At 46.8% G+C, this 22,349-nt stretch overlaps 7 protein-coding genes and 1 non-coding gene across 8 annotated transcripts, besides 1 other annotated feature; 2 read left to right on the top strand and 6 right to left on the bottom strand.

The window, feature by feature from the left end:
• Positions 1–2,232: 2,232 nt before the first annotated feature.
• Positions 2,233–4,485, top strand: YALI1_C14595g (uncharacterized protein; the record flags this gene model as incomplete). The annotated part of the gene is made up of 1 exon (XM_066094212.2): positions 2,233–4,485. One exon carries the CDS (start codon positions 2,233–2,235, stop codon positions 4,483–4,485), a length of 2,253 nt encoding a protein of 750 aa, XP_065950284.2.
• A 2,288-nt stretch (positions 4,486–6,773) lies between these two features.
• Positions 6,774–7,043: a sequence feature (Compare to YALI0C10292t, LTRyl1; YALI1_C14547t).
• A 27-nt stretch (positions 7,044–7,070) lies between these two features.
• On the bottom strand, positions 7,071–7,403 carry YALI1_C14543g (uncharacterized protein; the record flags this gene model as incomplete). Its single annotated transcript, XM_068282284.1, has 1 exon — positions 7,071–7,403. One exon carries the CDS (start codon positions 7,401–7,403, stop codon positions 7,071–7,073), a length of 333 nt encoding a protein of 110 aa, XP_068138385.1.
• Positions 7,404–9,340: 1,937 nt separating this feature from the next.
• On the bottom strand, positions 9,341–10,120 carry YALI1_C14516g (uncharacterized protein; the record flags this gene model as incomplete). The annotated part of the gene is made up of 3 exons (XM_066094158.2): positions 9,341–9,469; positions 9,966–10,037; positions 10,091–10,120. The coding sequence occupies 3 exons, from the start codon at positions 10,118–10,120 to the stop codon at positions 9,341–9,343; spliced, it is 231 nt and encodes a 76-aa protein (XP_065950230.1).
• A 938-nt stretch (positions 10,121–11,058) lies between these two features.
• YALI1_C14500g (uncharacterized protein) lies at positions 11,059–11,688 on the bottom strand (the record flags this gene model as incomplete). The annotated part of the gene is made up of 1 exon (XM_068282283.1): positions 11,059–11,688. The coding sequence occupies one exon, from the start codon at positions 11,686–11,688 to the stop codon at positions 11,059–11,061; it is 630 nt and encodes a 209-aa protein (XP_068138384.1).
• A 196-nt stretch (positions 11,689–11,884) lies between these two features.
• YALI1_C14498g (uncharacterized protein) lies at positions 11,885–14,182 on the top strand (the record flags this gene model as incomplete). The annotated part of the gene is made up of 1 exon (XM_501674.3): positions 11,885–14,182. One exon carries the CDS (start codon positions 11,885–11,887, stop codon positions 14,180–14,182), a length of 2,298 nt encoding a protein of 765 aa, XP_501674.3.
• A 2,011-nt stretch (positions 14,183–16,193) lies between these two features.
• On the bottom strand, positions 16,194–16,685 carry YALI1_C14450g (uncharacterized protein; the record flags this gene model as incomplete). Its single annotated transcript, XM_501673.3, has 1 exon — positions 16,194–16,685. The coding sequence occupies one exon, from the start codon at positions 16,683–16,685 to the stop codon at positions 16,194–16,196; it is 492 nt and encodes a 163-aa protein (XP_501673.1).
• A 1,500-nt stretch (positions 16,686–18,185) lies between these two features.
• On the bottom strand, positions 18,186–18,449 carry YALI1_C14433g (uncharacterized protein; the record flags this gene model as incomplete). The annotated part of the gene is made up of 2 exons (XM_068282282.1): positions 18,186–18,285; positions 18,328–18,449. 2 exons carry the CDS (start codon positions 18,447–18,449, stop codon positions 18,186–18,188), a joined length of 222 nt encoding a protein of 73 aa, XP_068138383.1.
• Positions 18,450–21,360: 2,911 nt separating this feature from the next.
• On the bottom strand, positions 21,361–21,487 carry YALI1_C14402r. The gene has a single exon (XR_002432098.3). It is a non-coding gene; the product is annotated as a 5S ribosomal RNA (ribosomal RNA).
• Between the last annotated feature and the right edge of the window lie 862 nt (positions 21,488–22,349).

Below are 22,349 nucleotides of genomic sequence, written 5' to 3'. Positions count from 1 at the left end.
CCTCTCCGGTGTCTGTACTGTCCTTTATTCAACAATACACAGCTTAAGACGAGTATTAAACTGCCAACTGGCAGATACACTCACCAAAGGTCGTCACATGTGACTTTAAAAACATTTTTCAAAGTCGTCAGTTTGCTTTTGCCATCACTACCGTACATTCTACCACATGTTACATCCGACAATGTGCGTACAACTGTCCAAGACAGTATAGTTTGAGAGCGGCCCAGAGGCAACGAGCACAAGTCAAGAGTTTTCCGCATATTCTGCCATTATGAGTCATCCATCACATGACTCGTAGCGGCAAAAAAAGCCCGATTATTCCACTGAAAAAATTCTTCCGCGTTCCACTTGACCAGCCTCAGTACTTGGCCGCGAGTTAGTTAAGATTACTGTTAAGGTTGTTGTTGGGAGATTGGTCGAGACTAATTTTTGCTTTTTGCGCAATATCTGGGACGAATCATATTGGGGGCTGTTTAGAGAGGCACTAGGAGACTGAGGGATTGGAGAATTTGACAAAAAAAGTAGATGGCGAGATGCGTGAGTGCCTGAGGATCAAAACGGGCTATTTATTATATCCCCAGCATCAATATTACAGTATTTCGCGGCAATGTTCCGGAGGACCCACAGAGACTATATACATGTGTTTATGAAAAAAAAAAAAAAAAAACCTTGTCCCAAACGGGAGGCAAAAGACGAGGCGGGTCTAAGCGGGCTCCAGTTTCCGAGTTTACAGGGTGTCACATTGGGAGGCGGTGGTTGTCACGTCCATGTGTGCTTTTCCTCCGTCGATAATTCTTTTTCCAGGCCGTAATGTTTCCCCAAGATTTTTTTTTGATTTTTTTTGATTTTTCAAATGTTCTAATATTTTTTATTCCAAATCTCGAACTTGTCGACATATTCCAATCCAGCCTTGTCTGCAGGTGAATTTGGTATTAAATTTAATGACACGAGGGGCGGAAGCGGTGGAAATTTAGGGAAATTTGGAAAAAAAATTGGAAAAATCCAGTAAAAATCGGATAAGACCCGAATCACTTGACACGGGCTAATGTCCAGTTGACCAGAGGAGTTTCTCTCCATCACATGACTTATTTTCTGTTCAATTTCCCTCGACTTTGTCTTTCTGGTTGCAAATCACTCAACCCAAAGTCCGATAGTCTCAGTGGAGTCTGAGACAGGAAAAATTGCAAAAAAAAAAAAGAAAAGCCAAACGTAAAGGAAAAAAGGAAAAAGGAAAAAGGGAAGATTTTGTGCATTTGGCTCGTGTCCACGGCAGAGAGGCGGCCACCGCAGGGATATATAGAGTGAGGTTCCGGTGTCGATTTCGGATCTGGATATCCATCGGTACAGTACTTTTTCACTCACACTTTCGACCAGCCAGTACTCGACAGATACAGTGAGTATGAGAAGAGGAGGGGAGGAAGAGAAGCTGAAATGAGAGCAATGAATGGTGTTTGAGGGTGTTGACGGTGTTGATTGGAGACTGAAGGTGTCTGAAGGTGTTCAATGTTCAATGTGGTCTCTCGACTACTTTTTCGCGTGTTTCAACTACTTTTTCGTCAAGCTTGGACCACTTCTCGTCGCTTGGACCACTTCTCGTCGCTTGGACCACTTCTCGTCGCTCGAACATCCCTTCAACTCACCCTTCACCACCTTGACCACCTGTTTACCGAATAAACTTTCATTCCATCTGGCCACGCTTGTCAAAAGCCTGCCAAGCCCGCCAAGAAGTGGCCCCGGTGCGGCATTCCAACAGCCGAGAGTTTATTTGAGGTTGTTTGGGCGACCGAATCGGGACCCAAATGGGACGTAAACGCAACCCAGATATGCGTCTTGCGTGATTTGATCATGTGTAGGGAGATGTTTAGATGGTAAATAGTGCTACTAGTCCGGTGGTTGGTCCATCTAGTTGCAAATCCTCCCCATTTTTGGTCATTTAGTCATTTGGTCATCCCATTACAAATTACCTACGCTCATTTGCTCAACGCTAACCCAGTGTCTACTCCCTCAGACAACTCGTCTGAGCACTCTCAGACTAGTGCTCAAAACTACCTTTCTGACGAAGAGGCCCCCATTTCCTCCTACCCCGTGGCCGACCACCATGGTCCCAAAAACCTCCGGGCGACCCTCTACCTGGCCTTCCAGTCCCTGGGAGCCGTATATGGAGACATTGGAACCTCGCCTCTGTATACGCTAAACTCGGTTTTTGCCACCACGCCATCGGAGGAAGACATCATGGGCGCCTGCTCGTGCATTTTCTGGGGCCTGACTCTGGTAGTGCTCATCAAGTACTGCATCATTGTGTTCATTTTCGGCCCCAATGGCGGTGAGGGAGGAATTGTCGCCATCTACGCCAAACTGGCTCGAGAACTCAACATTGCGCCGGTCGGAGTCGACTTTGACCAGGACTCGCTCGACATGCTGAGCAAATCGGAAACCCAGGCGTCCTGGATGAACAACCGGCACAACAGAGACAACTACGGGTGGTTCAAAAAGACCGCGTGGAACCTCTTCAAGTACCTGCCCATCATTTGCTGTCTCTGTGGCTCGGCGTTTCTCATGTCAGACGGAATGCTAACGCCGGTCCAGTCGGTTCTGTCTGCCATTGAGGGTCTTGAACAGCCCGTGCCCTACATGAAGCACTACGTGGTGCTGATTTCGTGTTTCATTCTGGCGATTCTGTTTCTGGGACAGCGGGTGGGAAGTGCCAAGTTGGCCATGGTATTCTCCCCCATCGTCTTCATCTGGTTCGCCATGCTGTTTGTCATTGGAATCATCAACATTTGCAAAAAGCCCAAGATCCTCACCGCCACCAACCCCAAGTACGCCTTTGACTACCTGCTACGAGGAGGTATCGACAATATGGGCAACGTGATTCTGGCGCTGACAGGAGCGGAGGCCATGTTTGCCGACGTGGGCCACTTCTCCCCCAACGCCATTCGTATCGCCGTCATCACCTGTGTGTATCCACCCTTGTTCATGGCGTACTTTGGTCAGGGCGCGGCTCTTCTCGTCGACCCCTCCATCATGCCCAACGTCTTCTACCTGTCCATTCCTGGCGGAATCGGAGGAGGTCTGTACTGGTTCATGTTTGTTCTGGCGATTCTGTCCACTATCATTGCCTCTCAAGCCATTATTCTCGGAGTCTTTTCAGTCTCCAGACAGCTCATGGCCCTGGAATGTATGCCCCAGTTCCCCGTGTGCCACATGAGCGCCAAAATCGAAGGAAAAGTGTACATTCCCATGCTCAACTACATCTTCATGGTGGCCTGCATTCTGTGCGCTATTGGTTTCCAGAACTCCAACAACACGTCGTCGGCCTACGGTCTGTGCGTGGCCCTGGACTTCTTCATCACCACAGTCATGATCGCCTTCAGCATGTACTTTTGCCACAAGCTGCACTGGTTCTGGTCTGTGTTCATGGTGGCGTCGTTTGGACTCATGGACATGTGTTTTGTCGCCGCAGAGGTCAAAAAGGTGCCGTCTGGCGCCTGGTTCCCGCTCATGATGTCCGCCGTGTTTATCTCCATCATGCTGCTGTGGAAGTACGGCAACCAGATGCGAATCCAGTACGAGTTTGACCACCGTGTCAACATCAAAAAGCTCTTCACCTCTCCGACCTGCCCCAACCTCCAGACCTTTTCTGTGGCCCACCCAGGCCAACCGCGGGTGTTTGAAGGCCAACACGTGGAGTCCGAGATTGTCGAGCACGATCTCAGCGACAAGTCCATGGAAATTGAGCCCATCGATGAAAAGAACGGCCTCAAATACCGAGGAGGGCACGTTACCGATTACCCAGCCGACAAGGTCAACTTCCATGTGTCAGATTCGGACTCGGCCCACTCGCCGCTGCTGGACATCAACGGATCGTCGGTGTCGACCAGACGATACCCCGGTCTTGTCATCTTCTATTCCAACCTCAAGTTTACCCTACGATCGCCCAACACGGTCCCGGCCATGCTCAAGACGTTCATCGACTCGTTCCCCACCCTGGCCGACCACGTGGTGCTGCTGGCCGTCCACATTGCCACCGTTCCCCGAGTCCCACGAGAAGACCGAATCTCTATCGTCCCGGTGCCCTCGGTCCCCGGTTTGTTTCGAGCTGTCGTCACCTTTGGTTTCATGGAGTCCGCCAAAATGACCCAGGAACTGGAAGACGACGTGGCACTCAAGGTTGGATACAAGAGCAGCGGCTCCACCAGCAACACCCCAACCGGCGAAGAAGACCACCTGGCGCCTCGAAAAGTAGTCCACGTGTTCAACAAACAGTTCTGCTACGGATACGCCTACGACAAGGACAACTACATGCACACCAACGCCTTCTGTCGCTTCTTCATTTTCTGCACAATCTGGTTCCGAAAGCAGTTGATCGACTGGATCTACGGACCGTTTGAATACTTCTTCAATGCCTCCGACAAGCTGGTAAAGATTCTCGTCACAGACCCCACCAGTACCCCCATCAGTGTCACCACTGCGGCCTACATTTAAACCCATTTCGTTGAGATTCAGAAGGCATAGCTACCGGATAGCTATAGTATAGAGGAGGAAAAAGACCACATAGATATAATAGATGTTTCAATTCGTGCAGTGGTGCAGTGGTGCAGTGGTGAAGTAGTGAAGTGGTGAAGTGGTGAAGTGGTGAAGTGGTGAAGCGATGAAGTGGTGAAGTAGTGAAGTGGTGAAGTGTGAAGTGGTGAAGTGGTGAAGTGGTGAAGTGGTGAAGTGGTGAAGTGGTGAAGTGGTGAAGTGGTGAAGTGGTAAATATGGTGGAAGTTGTAAGATGACAAACAGTGAACATTTCGAAAGGGGTTGTGAGATGGATCTCACACTCACATATCAACTCCGCTAATGTCCAAACCAACTTCACCAGATGCCAAGTGGAGCTGAACGAGCAAAAATAGTGTCGCTAGACTGCCAAGATCTTGTCATGTTCTTTCAATGCATACTCCTTCAACATTCCTTCTGAAATGGTGAGTGGGTATGCAGTGACAATCGAAGACGTGTAGACAATTCAATTCCTAGGCGTTTTCTCCTTCATATGACGATGCACGGTTGGTTAATCGGAGATGTGCGCACTCTTACTAGTCGGAGTCGATCTAGCGGCCTTTCGAGCGGACCGAGGTCGATTGACGATAAGTTTCCCTTTCGGTTGAGAGTTGGAACACCTCGAAACCCCTCTTGTCATACCATACTACACTCACCACACCCACCAAACGAAAACCGTACCAGACAGAGCATGTCTTTTCACTTTGAGTGCTTCTTGGACTACACGTCGATGACATTTCATTCATAGAGTCAGAAATCAGATGTAGCATATCTCCAGGCGGACTTGGAGAATCTCTATGAGATGGACGTTCCCGCGAAGAAGACAGAAAGAGCGACTGCTCTACATGAGACACTCAATTGCGCTAGGAACTACTAGAAACAGATCTTGAGACTCGACAGCTGAAAAGACACCTTCCCGGAAGAATTAGATGCGAGATGAACTGGCACGTACCCTTCATTTGACATCCGGAGAACGCCAGAAGATGTAATCTGGTTGTAAATAGGAGTCCGGTCTTGCTAAGGACATTTTCGCATCAGTGTCGTTGCTGTGACACTATTGTCCAGACTTTGTCCTCACTGAGTCGCTCTATTTGAACGTTTCGACCATCAAATAGTCGACGATCTCAGGCAACAGCGTCAGTTGGTTTCCTCAGGTATACAGCGTTCCAGCCAACCACAGGTGGAGAAAAGCATGTTTCTCGATCACCTCGGCATCATTCGCTCCAACAGCTTGAATAGCAGATCACAGGTGTTGCAAAAATCATCTTTTTCTTCATCTGGCCGTTTATTTGCCAGTTGAAGATGTCCACCAACGGGTTAGCCACAGTGAGCTGGAACATGACAACGGTCCTTTTACCGGGGATGGGAGTGGCTGGAGGATGGGTGTGACTGAAGGTTGGTAGGAAAGTGGCTGACAACTGAGACTGGTGCTTATGCCACCAGTTACTACACATGGATCAGGGTGATTGCAACTTTTCCGGTGGATCTAGAGAGATGCCATAAATGATGCCATAAATGCAAGTTTGAGAATCCCAATCAATTCCAATAATACAAAAAGGATAAAGTGATAATGTAATAATTACAGGAATGAAAGTGACATATAGTCTAGACTTTGTAATATCAAGTATTAATGTGATGATTGTGTTTAGAGCGGATAGTGGTACTGTCATAAAGACTAGTGTTTGAAAAATGAAATGATGAACAATAAGGCAACTTGAGTAGGAAGTAATATCATGATGAAGTTCATATGGCTAGCTTTAAGCAGCATGTACTGTTGGTAAGGCTTGTATGAGTCATTGCTATTGTTTCATTTCTTTACATTCATGATATTGTGGCAGCAGATGTAGTAGAATCTCGTAGTGCTAGTCGTTCACAGGCACAAAGCGAAGCATGAGGTATCCATAACAAGATATTGCTAGATTCATATATATTTATTTTTACATGAAGTAGGAGACCAATGATGCCACATAATATTGACTCAACAACTTCTCCATACGACTGTTGCAGTTAATCTGACCGTCACATTGAAAAAAAAAGCTGCTCAGTAATCAGATACCATCTGTTTCTCCAAAAAACAACCTCAAAAACTCAATTTGGATGCGTTTTGGGGGATATCGAGAGACACCAGAATGAAGAGGTTGGAACATTTAAGATTTCGTATCGAAAAATAAGCCGCAGGAAAAATGCAAAAACAATTTATAAAGTTCTCGCTTATGTGGGGTGGGGGTTATTGTTGAAGGTAATGCCTGGTGGGGTAATACCTGGCTAATTACTCACATAATGATGAAAAGTCACCATATAGTGATGAGAGGAATCAGATGGGTCGTAAACAAGATGTCCATTCTGCAGATAGTTTTATCCACTGATCTAGAATCTCTTTCTGGTGAAGGAGCAAGCACACACCAGAGGGGTGTGTGCTACTATGGAACGTGGTGTCCCTAGAAGTGGGTTATAAGTTGTTATCAACTATATCTCATCAATAATACTTATGATCTTGAATATCCCTCTAGGCTGGTTCGTTAAAAGTGTCAACTACATCCAGTCTTTGCATTCATTCCAATCTTTAGGAGAGTAGGATTGAGAGTGGTCCAGACAAGTGGGTTTGTAAGAAAATCAGCGAGTTGGTTGCCAGCCCCCACAAATGACACAGTAATCTCGCTATTATTCACAGCTTCTTTGATAAAGTGATATCGTCGCTTGATGAGCTTGGTTCGTGGATAGAACTGGGGATAGTTAGAAATATGCATCGCTGCTTGGTTGTCAACTAGGATCCCAACAGCTTTAGGTTCCATGGGAATACCGAAGTCTTGATAGACCTCAGTTAGCCACATAGCAGTCTTGGTACCCTCAGATAGAGCCATGCACTCGGCTTCAGCAGTGGACAGTGCAATCGATTTTTTTTCTTCTCTATCACCCACATATTGATTCAAGTCCTTAAGTTTTGTTTCGACGCAAGATTCCGAACTTCTCACGTCTTCGGACTTTCGGATCGGTGTGTTATGTTGTGCACTGTTTAAGGACAGATCTACGACGACTGGCGGTTAGACTGTCTTGTATTCGGTGTTGACAGGTGTTGGGGACTCAATAAGACGTATCCAGAGCGGTTCAATTGGGTCGTTAATGACACAAATCCTCAAAGATTCCCAACGGGGGATTCTCATCTCCAGTGTCTGCTAGGGGCTCTTGGCCAAGTATTTCCCCACTGGGAGCGGTTTTGTCTCCTAAGGCTTATTGACTCTTGAAGGAACCCTTTACTGAAACGAGCAGATCAGTATGTTGCCTATCTGGCTGTTGGGGGATCTCTCTAGTCGAGACCTACTCAGTTGAGGATGAGTTGAGAGAAAGTAACAGAAACAAAGTCCTGTGTTTTATTGTCGGTTTCTCTCTGTTTTACAATGTTCTACAGCGTTTTCCGATGTCCATATGCTCATGTCAGAGACTGGTGGGGCGGTTATTTGAGCCGCTGCAAAACGGAGTAAAACATCGTCGACGGATTGTCTAGCGTTGAATCGACCGGGTGTTTCGTCGGCGACACTGGTGGGGGATCATCTATGGTGACTCGATGACCTTGCCTGAAGACATGAACCCTTAACATAAGATGGCCATTGGTCGAGACGCAGACAGAATCTGGGGCAAGTTATCAATCTTCTACCAGCTCTGGACAGAACCCCAACTCTCAGAAGACCAAATGACAGTAGACCCTGTTCTGGTATCCTAGTAAGTTCGTCTCTACAGACTACAGCCCGGTCGATACGGCACGCCTACCGTGACCAAATACTTCTACATATCTAGGGACTGGGTACTTGGAAAGATGCTGAATAATTTTTGATGGACTCTCTTCCTAACTTGTTACACTCGACTAAAACCTCCAGAGAGTCAGGTTCATAATGATCAGCATGGCTTCCACCTAACAACCAGTACGTTTCCAGTCCACAGGATCCACCAGATCGGAATCGATGTCAACAGAGAGATAAAGCTCAGTAGGCGGACTTGGAAACTCACGTGATATATCACATTACATGTTCTGCTCTCGCTGAGCCCTCACAGCCCCATTCACCAACATTACCACCATCTCGAAACCAGCTGGACCATTTGGAACAGATTGTGGGATTTTCTCATCACGAGACTTTGAGGGAAGATTGTTTGTCATTGTCATGCTTCGAATCTTCCTCTTCTCTCTTTCACCCTTTCATTTGTCGTCCTGGTCATCACGTGCTCGCCTAGAGCTGCAACATGTGACCGCTTTGAATTTTATCACGTGCTCTCATGGATTGGCCAGCCTCCCCTCTTTAGTTCTTAGGCGATCTCCTACTTCGGCGCTGCTGAGATTGCTGTTGGTTCCGCCAAAATTGCTTGAGGGTCTCACTGACATTCAAAGTGGGATTTCTGTTGCTACAGCTGTTTCTAATCCCGAGTGGACTTGGGCTATATGGAGCCGACGGTGACTTCCATCGATTCCCAGCACCGGTGCGCCAAGGATACCAAGAAGATCCTCAAGGTCTTTCTTTCTCAGGCAAGCAGGAATACCGACTCGAATGTACCAGTGGAGCAGACTCGGTCCCGAGTGTTCAACCGGCGGCCAATCAGAAATGAACTGGAGCTATCAAGGAACCCTTTTTCCAGATCTGTTGCCCTGAACCGAACCGGGCCAGTCGTCTTAGCTTTCTTCTGGTACTACTTACGTTTCTCTCTCAAGTTCCAGCGGGGTTACTTCTGACTGCGCTAGTGTCCCTCAGCTCTAGAGAATCTCCTTCACATCGCTAATACTGAATAATTTATTATACAAGGTAGACGGGGTCTACTGGATTCGTTCAAGGGCCTCCAGCATGACCACAGAGTTGCCTCGAATCACAGCCATGCCGGCCTGTACCTTGTCTCCATTGGCCTTTTCCTCCACAGATTCCTCCAGAACAATGTTTAGGAATGCCTGAGTTAGTACGTAGCGGTAGTGGGAGCATCATAGATGAATGAAGTCGAAAATCGGCTGACAGACCAATAATGCGCGGAATCCGTTGTGTCTAGATTCGTTGAAGACAGTCATTAAAGGCCCGGGCTGTTCATTGAGACAGATGATGTTCAGAAACAACTCAGACAGAGCAGGATTTTGTTGACCAGCCAGACATGTGAGAAGAATTGACCGAGTAGGAAACGAGCTGAAATGACATGTGTCGGCATTCGCGGAGGTCCAGTTGTCTCCAGCTAACTCATATCCAGTTTGTTGACAGTAGTCCAACCACCAGGTATATATCTCTGTGGTAGAGCTCTGGTTGAGTCGATTCGTTCTACCTGTCAGTCTCTAGACGTAGAGACACATCTCAGATCTCAATCCAGCGCTAGTCAAAACAGCTCGACTCTGTCACTACTCCATCTGACTATCCATCAGTACCTCGGTCATCATCGTACTCTCCTTCCTCAATACTCACATCATATCCTCGCAAAACACCAATGATCTTACGCTCGCCGTTGAGATGGACAATGAGACGCTTGTCCATGTACTGTGTTAGTCACGTGACCGAAAATAATCCCGCTGGCTAGCTGCCGTACTCACGTTTTTCAGCTCCGGAACGCTGGTTCCCATTCTTGTGTAATGTGGTGGTGCTGGTGAGATGAGATGAGATGGAGCCGTCACGTGAAGTTTTCTGCAGTCTAGAGTTTGTTAGTCAGCAGAGTGTTGGTGGGAGAGAGAAGGGTAAGGGAGTCACGTGATATATATGGATTTTGTAGTGGTTTGACGAGCAATGCTGTAGTTTTGTTCTCTTGTTTGGTTTCGTTGAGTGTTTTTATTGATTTTAATTAGTGTGTGATTTTTTATAATTGTTTTAGTTTCGATAAAATTCACTGCTAGAACAATAAAAAATAAAAAATAGTTGGAGTTTCGATGTTTCTAAATTTTTAATTTGAAATATGATAAGTCCGGAAAGATAGGAGATCAGAAATGGAGGAAAAATAACAGGGGAAATCAACTCCTTCTATTTGGGATTCATCAGCAAAAGTACTTAATAATCCCCCTTTTTTGTGCTCTTAACCTCACTTCTCACGGTCCCTCCGATGTCGTCGCGTCCTCCCTCCAATCATGAATGTGGTGAGCCAACACGTGGGTGGACAACTGCATTTGATATGTACGATTGTGCGAGGTGATTTGACCAAGAAGAGTGGTGGACCGGAATTTGGGGTCACGTGATTGAGTGGGGCTCGGAGTGGAGGGTTGTATTTAAATGTGCCAATATCAGTTTTATTGTCTTGTTCTTGTATTCATCTCAGCTCTTCACTCTGGATTTCTGAAGCTGTAAAAATCACTTTTGTTTCTTGTTTGAGGATGCAGTTTGAACAGAGTTTCGGTTGGTTTTTCGATACGATTTGGGAGGTGCCGCGATCGAAGGATGTTTGGGTGACTCTCTGGGGGGGGGGGGTTGTCCGGTGACCGGGAGTCGCCCGTTTTCGAGTGTGTCATGGTCATCTTGGATCTCGTCTCGCCTTTCTCTCGGCGACGTTATAAGTGTCTGTTATGACTGGGTCCTATTCCTGCCCGTGATACTTTCTGTCAGATACGAAAACTATATTGGCATCTTGCGGCAGTGGCGGGGAGCTGTTGAAGGTCGTCGAATAGGGCCTTTGAGGACAGATGTCGGCATTCGGAAAACGGCGAAACACAGCTGCGGGCCTTTGGAGTCGTTGTGTCAAAATTAGGCGCTCAAAACGTCTCTTCATCGGCGCTTTTCCGCTAGTGCCAAATCGGCCTTTTGTCGACACTAACACAAACTTTATGCACCGCCAACCACTAAACTTGGGGGACACTGTCGACGACAATTCCTCTTCATCATCAGAACCGTATTGAAAGTGAGTATGACGTTGGGGGGTTAGTGACACAGACGGAGTGCACAGGGGCGAGGTGTTGATGACGGAGTGCACAGGGGCGAGGTGTTGATGACAGAGAGACATGGCAACGGTAGCAAAACACAGAAACATGGCGGCCATGGTGTCGACAGCTGACGCCAGTGGTTTGTGTCGGAGCTGTTGATGCCAGTGCCTCGTATCTCGACTGTGGTCTCCTCGTACAACCATTTCCTGAATCCAGGTATGTCTCATGGAACTACAGTGTCCTTGCGGTACAGTGTTCCATGTGGTAGTGGGGGTGACTGCGTACATGTATGCGACTCCCAAGAAAACTCGATGTCCGACCACATCTCACATCTTCCCCGACGCTGTTCATATACCCTTGCTGTGATCCTGGTCCCTGCATCTGTGTCCACCAGAACTATCCACTTTAGTTGCTGGTTTGACATGTCGTTATTATTGTTCAACTCGTCTGTGACTAGCCAATCATGTCCTCGGGGTGCCGAGGATGCTCTACTCCTTGAGTCTCGTCCAACCGAGCTTCGGTCGGCTAGAAACCCTCAAGCAAAGAACCCCGCTAACCCAGATGCTCTTCGGCGTTCGCCTTCAAAACGAAATCTACGAGCCGTGGAAGGACCACTACATCAACTACGACTCGCTCAAGCGACTTCTCCGGGAGAATGTTGTGCCCAACGACAAGGAGGAGTGGTCTGAGTCCGACGAGACCCGCTTCGTCCAGGCGCTCGACTCCGATCTCGAAAAGGTGTACTCGTTCCAGACCAACATGTACAACAAGCTGTCCGACGCCATTGGCGAGATTGAGAAGCAGATTGTCGAGGTCAAGGAGATTGATCTTGTGAACCTGGAGCACACCATCGAGGACATTCTTGAGAGCGCCCAGCAGCTCGAGCACTTCTCCCGAATCAACTTCACCGGCTTCACCAAGATTGTCAAGAAGCACGACCGACTACACTCCAAGTACTCGGTTAAGCCTCTGCTGCAGGTGCGACTCAAGGCCCTGCCCTTCCACAGCGAAGACTACTCGCCGCTTATCAACCGGCTTTCTGCTGTCTACTCGTTCCTTCGAGAACAGGCTCCCCAGAGCCAGTCGGCGTCCATCAACGCCAAGTTGTCGTCATACACCAACGACTCGGATCTCAACTACACCTCGTACAAGTTCTGGGTCCATTCCGACAATCTGATGGAGGTCAAGACCCGAATTCTGCGTCACCTTCCCATTCTGGTCTACAACAACCAGAACGACTCGCAGGACTCTGTTGATCCCACCCTGACGTCGCTCTACTTTGACAACTCCGACTTTGAGCTGTACGAGGGTAAGCTACAAAAGAATGACACCTCTCCCTCTCTGCGGCTCAAGTGGGCCGGCAAGACTTCCGACGAGGACTCTCAGATCTACATTGAGAAGCGAACCGTCGACCACTCCATCGCAGGCGGCGATGAGCGACTCCCCATCAAGGAAAAGTACATTGCTGGCTTCATCAACGGAACCTACCACATGGAGAAGACTGTCCAGAAGATGAAATCTTCGCACGTGCCCGATTATCAAGTCGAGGGCTACGAAAAGTCTGTGGAGAACATCCAGGACTTTATCCGGGAAAACTCTCTGCAGCCCGTGTGCCGAGCTCAGTACACTCGAACGGCCTTCCAGATCCCTGGTGACAACCGAGTGCGAGTCATTATGGACAATGACATTCTCTTCATCAAAGAGGACGCCTTTGACAAGGACCGACCTATCCGAGACCCCAACAACTGGCATCGAACCGACATCGACGCCGTGTCGGACCCAAAGAAGGTGCTGCGGAAGGGCGAGTACTCCAAGTTCCCCTACGCCGTTCTGGAGTTCCGAGTCCAGAACCGACCTGGTGTTGACACCGCTGACACTGGCAACTCGATCATCACCTCGTCGTCTGTGTACCGAAAGCACGGCAAGTGGATCGACGAACTGACGTCGTCGCATCTGGTCAAGGAGGTGCCCAAATTTTCCAAGTTCATCCAGGGTATTGCCTCTCTGTACGGTGAGGATGACAAGCTCAACTTCCTGCCTCTGTGGCTGTCTGTCCTCGAGGAGGATGATATCCGAATTGATCCTAAGCAGGCGTTTGAGCAGGAGACTAAGAAACTCAAGGAGCGGGCCAAGACTGCCGCTGTGCGTGCTCGAGCCGCCTCTGTGTCTTCTCCCCGAAAGGGTGCTACCACTCCTGCTGGTCCTTCTTTTTCTACCAAGAAGGTGACCATCATGGAGGACGACTCCGACTCTGACGACGACGAGGGGCGACCCAAGAACCGAAAGTCGCTCAAGCACAAGTACTCGATCCCGTTCCTGGGAACTTTTGGTCCCAAGCTGGACGATGCGCTTTCCGAGGACGAGGAAGTTGTTCTTCCTCCCGGCGTTGTCAAGCCCGACGTTCTCATCCGAAACACCGGTCCTGTCAAGGTCGAGACCAAGGTGTGGCTTGCTAACGAGCGAACCTTTAACAAGTGGCTCCATATCACCACTCTGCTGTCCGCTCTGACTTTCACGTTGTACTCTTCCGTGCAGGCTGCCGTCGACAAGTCTGTTGCCACCTACGTTGCCTACACTTTGTTTGCGCTGACTCTGTTTTCCGGAATCTGGGGATGGTCCACCTACATGAGCCGGCTGAACTATATTAAGCAGCGAAGCGAGAAGCATCTGGACAATCCCATTGGTCCGTTGATTATTGCCGTGGCTCTGCTGCTGATTCTCATTGTGAACTTCATTGCCACCTACAAGGCTGTCGGTGAGCCTGTTCCTCTGTGGAATTAAGACAATGTGAGGAGACGGTATAATATGGACCATGTATCTAATAGTTAATTAATAGTTTGTGATTGACGGCTGGTGAGCGAGTGAGAGCTGAGGATTTGGGCGAAGCGATTGTTACCCTTCTGGTTCTCTGATTGTGATCAGTATGAAGTGGATTGTCTAGGTGAACTCCAGGTGGCTACTCAGACCGACCATTCTACACATACTGTGACTGGAACAAGAGTGTTACTTGATTTCCCGAATGAAGAGAGTATCAAGTAGCAACAAAGAAGTCTCCGGGTGTCTGTCGCTGGTTCCTATCCTTCACTACCCAGTGGGGGCTGCCTACAGGAGAAGAAAGGAGCTGAACTTTGATGTGACATGATAGTTAAGTAGCCATTAGTGGATGATATGGTCACTCCATTTGGAAAAAAGTTCCATTGAGAGAATCACAATGATCACTTTATAGTATGTACTGTACAGAAGTGCTCTCATTTTCGGCGCTGGTTCTCTCCTCGTCAAGTTACCGGTGAGTCAAGAGGAATTGGAATGAGAGATGATTGGAATCATTAGGGGTTCGTTCCTTCTCAAATATATATAAAATATATAAAATATAAACTATAAAATATTTAAAATATAAAATATATAAAAAATAAAATATCAAATCACAATCTCAAGACTCTCATTGAGGAACAGACCTCCAAAGTAAAAACAATGTCACTATAGTTAAAGATTAGTTGAAACAAAAAGTCACTGGGTGTGTCATTTCCACCTTCCAGAAATCCTACCAAAATACCATTTCAATTTCTGAATGACCACTTGGGAATTGTACGTACTATCCTAAAAGATCTATTTACAGCACTAAAAGATCCTTTTTTTGACGAAATCCGTTTATCTTGACAACCCAATTAGTTGATATTTTACTTAAACTGGGTTCAATGTAGTCATAATTGTGGATGTGCTTGCAATAAAACTTCACCAGACCCACAGCGTCCAGTAGCCTTCACATAAGTATTCTGATTACATAACCAACACCCGCTCACGGGAGTAGATGATCCGATTACATAATCCAATTACACAACGAACGCCCGGCACAACCAGCCATGTCTCACTCCACAACCTTGTGAGCCTCGTTGAAAGCAAGTCTAGTGAGATGGAGCAGTAAACATGCCACATTTGCCGATGACTAAGAAAACAAACGCCAGAAACCACCGGTTATGTAATCACACCCCCCTACGTAGTGACCGCGTCTGGCCTTACTCAGCTAAATCGCCCCGAAATGCCGCTCCCAGGGCCCAAAACTGTGCAGCCATTTTCGAGCAGTTGATCGACGCAAGACTGCATATGCAGCACGTGGCTGTGAAGCTGTTGATAGATTCACCAAAAATGGACCAATCACAATTTTGAAAATCCCAAGTTGTTCTCGGCGACTCGTAGAGCTCAATTCCATTGTTGGCTTCTCATTAGCGTGCCTATTATACGAGCTGCGACCATTCAAAGATCGCTGCCACTAAATTTTAGCTCCACTTGCCAGAAGCGCATGAGTGTGGGTCGCACGACGATCGAAAGCAGTGATATCGGGGTTTTAGAGACAAAACAAAAACGAATAAATCTATAATCGGAGCTGTAGAATTGATTTTCTGGTTCAAATTGAGCATATCTCCACTAGAAAAGCCCCAATTACCACCGTTGTCGTCGAGAGGGGCGTTTTTTTTTTTACCACCAAAATTAGGCTCAACGATATAACCTTGTGTTGGAGACTTGAGGCTACATTGGTGCTCATACAATACAAGCACAGCACAATAAAGTACTTTTTGTGTCATGTTACAAAGGATACAAGTAAACAAGAAACAGCTAAAGGGAAAGCATGTGCGTTTGAACAATTGTTTAGGACAATTGACCGTATGACATGTTTGTGCCACAAGGTTCAAGCCAATTGCTCCACGCATGTTTGTGTCTACGTTGATGGGTCAAAATTCCGGATTAACCGGGACAATAATATTTAACTAAGCACTGATTGTATCGTACTGGCCGCTTAGAGCTCACCGGACTTGTCGATGGAGATCTTGGCTCGGGTGGCGCCGGAAGAAGAGCCGAAGGACTCGATCTTCTTGACAACGTCCATACCGTTGGTGACCTCACCGAAGACAACGTGCTTGCCGTCGAGCCAGGGGCAGGGGACGGTGGTCACGAAGAACTGGGAGCCGTTGGTGTTGGGGCCGGAGTTGGCCATGGACAGGAGACCGGGTCGGGTGTGCTTGGCCTCAAAGTTCTCGTCGGGGAACTTGGCGCCGTAGATGGACTTGCCTCCGGTTCCGTTGTGTCGGGTGAAGTCTCCACCCTGCAGCATGAACTGGGGGATGACTCGGTGGAAGATGGAGTTGGCGTAGCCAAAGCCCTGCTCGCCGGTGCACAGAGCTCGGAAGTTCTCGGCGGTCTTGGGCACAATGTCGTTGTACAGCTTGAACTCGATTCGGCCCAGGGGCTGGCCGTCGGCGGACACGTCAAAGTAAACCTGGTTGGACATTTGGAGAAAAAGAGATTGAGGGGGGGGTGATGGAGAAGAGGAAGGGTTGGTGCCACCACCCAGATTCGCCTGTATAGTCTAAAGTTTGCGGTCATCGGAAATAAGGTTTGGGGTTCTATGAGTTTCCAGAGGGGCGGAGGGAGGGACGGTGAGGGGGTGTTGCGGAGGTATGGCGGCGACGAAGGGGCGCTTGGTGAGGTAATTGAGTCAAAACAAGCCGATTGTCGTTTCTCCCGCGGCGATTGGCCCATTTTTCGCCGAGTTGAGTACTCCAGTTGTGGGGCTAGGGTTGGTGCCCGGTTTCCTATTTGGGAAAAGACACGACGACGGCATCATGGCTCGGCCATTGAGTGTGGCGGCGTTGCAAATAGCGGCGGCAAAAGGCGGTAAACGACGACAAAACCCAGGAGAGCGGGATCTGCTGACGTGGTCGGCGGCGCGGACGTTGTTTTTGTGTCTGTTTGCTTGCGCGGCGTTGGTTAGATCGCTGTTGGGATGTAGTCAGTGAGTTGGTTTGGAGTAGTGCGAGGTGCGAGAGGAGAAAAGGAGATGGCGACGAGAGGAAGGAGATGAGGAGATGGTGAAGGGGCCACAAATGGAAGAATCAACGGCTCAGAGTGGCTCAATTCGCGATTCAACGGCTCACAAGGAGTTAGGCGGCTCTGAATCATTCAGAGATGGATCAAAAACGACTGAGAACCGCTCTGAAACGACTCAAACTGCGGTTAAACGACTCTGAACGGCTTCAAAATGGTTCAGAAACAACTCTGTACGATTCTCGACGACCCCTCATGATTACCACTGATTCTGAACGACTCACAACGATCATTAACGACTCAAGATGCTGCTCAACTCTGAACCAAAGTCAGAGTCTCAAAATCAAGCCTTAGTGCGGTACAGAACCGACTGTACTTGTAGATGGCTCCCTCTGAGATCCGAGCATCTTTCTATGAGCTCAGACACGAGAAATCACACTTCTGGTTCAGCAGTGGCCAGATTCGAAGGGTCTAGATGGTTACACTGCTCTTTCCATTAACTTGGAGTGACCCTAAAAATGACCCAACAGCGAATAACTACACCAGACCTTCAAATGAACTCCAAACCAGTCTGTGGCCTCTCCCGAACTGTTCACAGGTCCTTCTCTTTGGGACCGTAGACAGCTGGCTCTGTACGTTCTCAACTCGGTGATTTGTGAGTTGTTCATTGAAGAGACCAAACATACTACATTGAATCACGTTCCCAAACAACTCCGAATCCACATCATCGAATCTCACGCTCTGTACCCTCCAATGATCTTCATCTTCTCCTGCAACTTGTACATTCTCCGAAAGTTGTTGTCTAGCCACACTTACAACGTGATCCAACCACCTCCAGCGATACAACACCCCTTCCATTCGAGAGATCTCATGCTCGCTAATCGATTGGTATGCCCCTTGTGTCTGTAACTGTCGTCCAACACCACTACCCTTCTCCGCCGCTTATGTAATCATTGCGAACAGATCAGATAAAACCGAAAAAACCGAAAAAACCGAAAAAAACAATAAAACCCCCGTTCAAGCCTCCGTCTAGATCCCTTTCCACGCCAGAACAAATTCGCCGCCTTCTAGCTGGTAAGAGTTAAAAATAGTTCGATGTTTACCACCAATTTGAACGTGATATATCTGGATTTGGAGTAACTCCATGACTAACCTGAAAAGAGCATTGAAATCGTCGTTTCCGGAGCAGAGTGGTGGATACTGGAGAAGACGGTAATACATGTGCCATTGAACGTTTCAGGGTCTCATTCGTAAGATCACCGAGTGTTTAAATCCCGCTTTCGCTCAATCACTTGTTTTCAGACTACAGATATGGACTAGTTAAACAATACATAGTTCACAATACAGTCCACAATGGCCTTGCCATTTGATTGTGTTGTTGGAGTCAGCTGTTGGACTGTGGTTGTCTGCAGGTAACCATAGAATCGGGTCGAGAGAGTTTGCCAGTGAATATTTCCACATCTGGATGGGTGGTCTTGAGTCGGTGATTTGTGGATAAAGAAATTTAAATTAAATTAAATTAAAAACACAAAAAAAAAAAAAAAACTAAAAGAAATAAATAACAAAAACCGACTCTCTCACAAGTTTGAGAGATTTTGGAGACTTGAGACATTTTATTTGAGACATTTGAGAGTCTAGCCATCAGAAATGTCTCCAAAAAGACCCTTTCTTACCCCCCTTCATTACTTGTATTGTACTTGTACATACTATAGTTGGCCAAGGTAGTCACTTGACACCTTGGAGTGTAGCAAGCTAGAGATTCAAAGACAGTCACCTGATTTGTTGTTTTTATTGGTGTTATAATCAATTTTTGTCACGTGACTGCCTTTGATTTGATGGGGAAAATTTGTACAAGTACACGAATGGTTCTATTGTATTCTATGTTATAAATGTCGAATGGATACTGTATGCCTTTGGAGACTTGCTGGAACACGTGACCAATTGTGATTGATTAAGGAATGAAATGGATCAATGATTTGCACATACAAGTATTTACTTGTATTGTACTTGTACTTGTACTTGTACTTGCACTCGATCTGACATTTGGTCACGTTCTGGTGGTCTTCGATTTCTTGACCCGCTATCAAGTATGAGAAATATGGCGGCTTCACTAGATATTAAAATGATGAGAAGAATATTATCTATTGAACGGTTCCTTTTTTACAAAAACTTGTTTCATGTGTTCCACAATGGTTGACTTGTTTTTATATATATTTTTAAAACAACGTGTAAAATATATACTTGACAATTGGCCTGGGGTTACAAAAATGGCCGGAAATGATTTGTGAAAAATCCTAAAAGATACTTGAGACGATAATTATTGCGCTTTTCAAGTCGAAGCTCGAATTTCTTTGGTTTTGGTTACCCCAGGTGCATTTGAAGATTAACAGACAGGTCCAAGACAAAGTCTGACAGACAGTATGGTAGTTTTTAATGAAGAGTACGGAAAGTATTATTCTAGAATGCGATAAGACTCTTTCAGGTCGAGCTCAAGTACTCTATGTCGATTATCGAGGCTTTTAATCAACTCTTCAGTTAACAATGTATGGCATAGACTAGGTCCTGAAGGGAGTCGCAATGAGGAAGATGCCTTGAGGTTAATGAGGTTGCTTGAAGGCACTGAAGTGGACTGAAGTAAGGAGAATGGATGGGTAGCCGTAGATCGAGTAGCTGGTGATGAGCAGGAGTGCGAATGGAGTGATGTCTAGGAGATGATCGACCCAAACGATGAAGCGACAATGGGCTGAGGCTGAGGAGATGCGTGAACGTCTGATGGAATGGAACTAGGTCGAGGAACCAAGTTTGGCTTTACGAGTAGTATTAGAATAATACCACAAGAAGGAGAGGAGTGATATACGGACAGGACAATGTTTCGCCACAAGTGGTAACTAGTGGCACTGGGGAGATCAAACGGGTGAAAAGACGTATGATTTTTTCACTGTTGAGGAAAGAAGAGATTCTTTTCAGGTTGTCAGAGTTCATAAGGAGTTCGTCTGAGGTGAGATGAAGTGCTTCCGGTGATAAGAGTGAGTATGAGTTTGTCCGGAATGGGGTGGAGCTCGTCCAGAGTCCGCAAATCATGAATATGTCTTCTGGAGTTTGTTACAAGCGAGTAGATTGGTATCCAGAGCTTGGCCACTACACTCGGGAGAAATAGAGCAACTCTACGATCTATGGGACTCAGAGAAAGAACTACATCCACCGGTTGCAGACGATAACATCCCCTAGGTCATCTCTTATCGCCCCAATAATAAGAAGTACAGCGACAACCTGATTGACCAGGTGACCTGGACATGCCAAACTGAAGAAAACAAGACTTTTTCTTCCATCTGTGATAGCACCATCGCATCTGTTACTTCTATTGCCACGGCGACAGGAATTTAAGACGTAGGACTGAAACTGGTGGAGTCAATAGGTGTAAGGCGAGTGCTCATTACCGATGGTGGCGCGATGACATTCCCCATACTAGCATAAAAAGGAAAATATGTTGTCTCATTCTTTCTCCTGGTGAAATGGGCCCAAGAAGACCATCGAGGACTGAAGAAGCACCAAGAAGAACTGCGACAGTTGATCACAACCACGAGGAGTTCAAAACCGGCTCGTTGGCCATGGAGAGTTCAAAATCACAGCTACAGGCACGATTAGCATCAAATAGATACCCTTTTTTCAAAGTAAGCATACATCTAGACCAAAGGGATCAGTTCTCATCCGGCCAGGGGTGGTATCGTGTTGGCAAGATATTGGCTAAAGATTGACCCATAACGGCAGAATAATTCCCAGATGGAACAATACCTTGGAGTAAAGCCATAGTGACTGTGTCTATACAGCATTTAGCAGCCCTCTACTAGTCCGGTCAAAACTAGGCACGGGCTGATATCATGGAGAGAGTAATAAATTGTGAGACAAGCGTCAAAAAAGGGATTGTAACCACCTGGACGTACTCTCTCTATTTATAATTCACAGGATAGTGCCTTTCAGAAGAGCTACTATCTAATTCTGCTAACCAAGTGATAACAGATATAATTAATGAATATACGCAAAAAAGGAACAAAAATGAAACAAAATCGAGCAAAAATAGAACAAGAATAGAATAAAAATATACAAGCCCCTCGCCACGCTTATATACTGGACTGCAAAAAGATTGCAGCCACCCAGGGATTCTCGTTATGGTCTTCCCACTACAATACTAACTGGGCTCTCTGGTGCTTGAAATTTATGGCTGATCGGACAGGGAAGCCGTATTTTCACCAGGATATGGCCGCAACCGTTAGATGTAAAGATTTCATATCGACTCATAACATGTTAGGGACTCAGTCATCCGGTGATCACGGGATCTTACGATGAAGAGCCAACTGGAGGCACGTGCGAAGCAAGCGCCGCCCTAGGACCAGATCCCAAGGCCTGGGTTAGTTAGATCTCCAGGATGAAGTATACTGTATGTAGAAGATGACGCTGTACTCAAGTGATTCAAGTTACATGTGACGAGATTTCGGCACGGCGGTTTGCTTAGGTAAGCGATTACCGAGTAATCCCGAGGCTGGTCCGACGACGTATGGGACCAGAAAAGTCACGTCACGTGTATGAATGGGGAAGTTGACCACGTGATTGGAAACAAAAAACAGAATCAGAGAAGACAGTGATTCTGTTTAGCTATCGTCTGCAAGTCCGCAATTTTTTTTTTCTGCATATGATTTATAGCTGGCTTCTTACATCCGTTTTTTACTACAACTTTACTTGGATTTACTTGGATTTTAGTTTATATTTAAGCAACTTATCAATCTCACCCAAAACGCTCAGTTTGACCACCATGGAGCTCAAAATGGATTATTGATGGTGTAATTTATCACCAGAAAAGTTCCTTCGTGTCCATATATGGACCATTGTGTCTCTTATTGTAGTTGTGTGGACACCATTTGTCAAGTGTGTTGTTTCCAACTAAACTGGTTGTTTTGGCATATTTTGGCGACAAAAATGGAATCATCTAGATTTGTGATCTCTGTGAAAAGCGCTTCAAACAAACCAAAAATTACCCTGTCGATCAAATTTCAACATCTACATGAACCGTCAGGACCGTGATCGCACAATGATATACTTCCACGTTCTTCTTACAAGTATTGAACGTCACTTC

This window comes from Yarrowia lipolytica, chromosome 1C, assembly GCF_001761485.1.
Source record: "Yarrowia lipolytica chromosome 1C, complete sequence".
Lineage (NCBI taxonomy): Eukaryota > Fungi > Ascomycota > Dipodascomycetes > Dipodascales > Yarrowia > Yarrowia lipolytica.
This window is presented reverse-complemented; position numbering and strand designations above follow the sequence as displayed.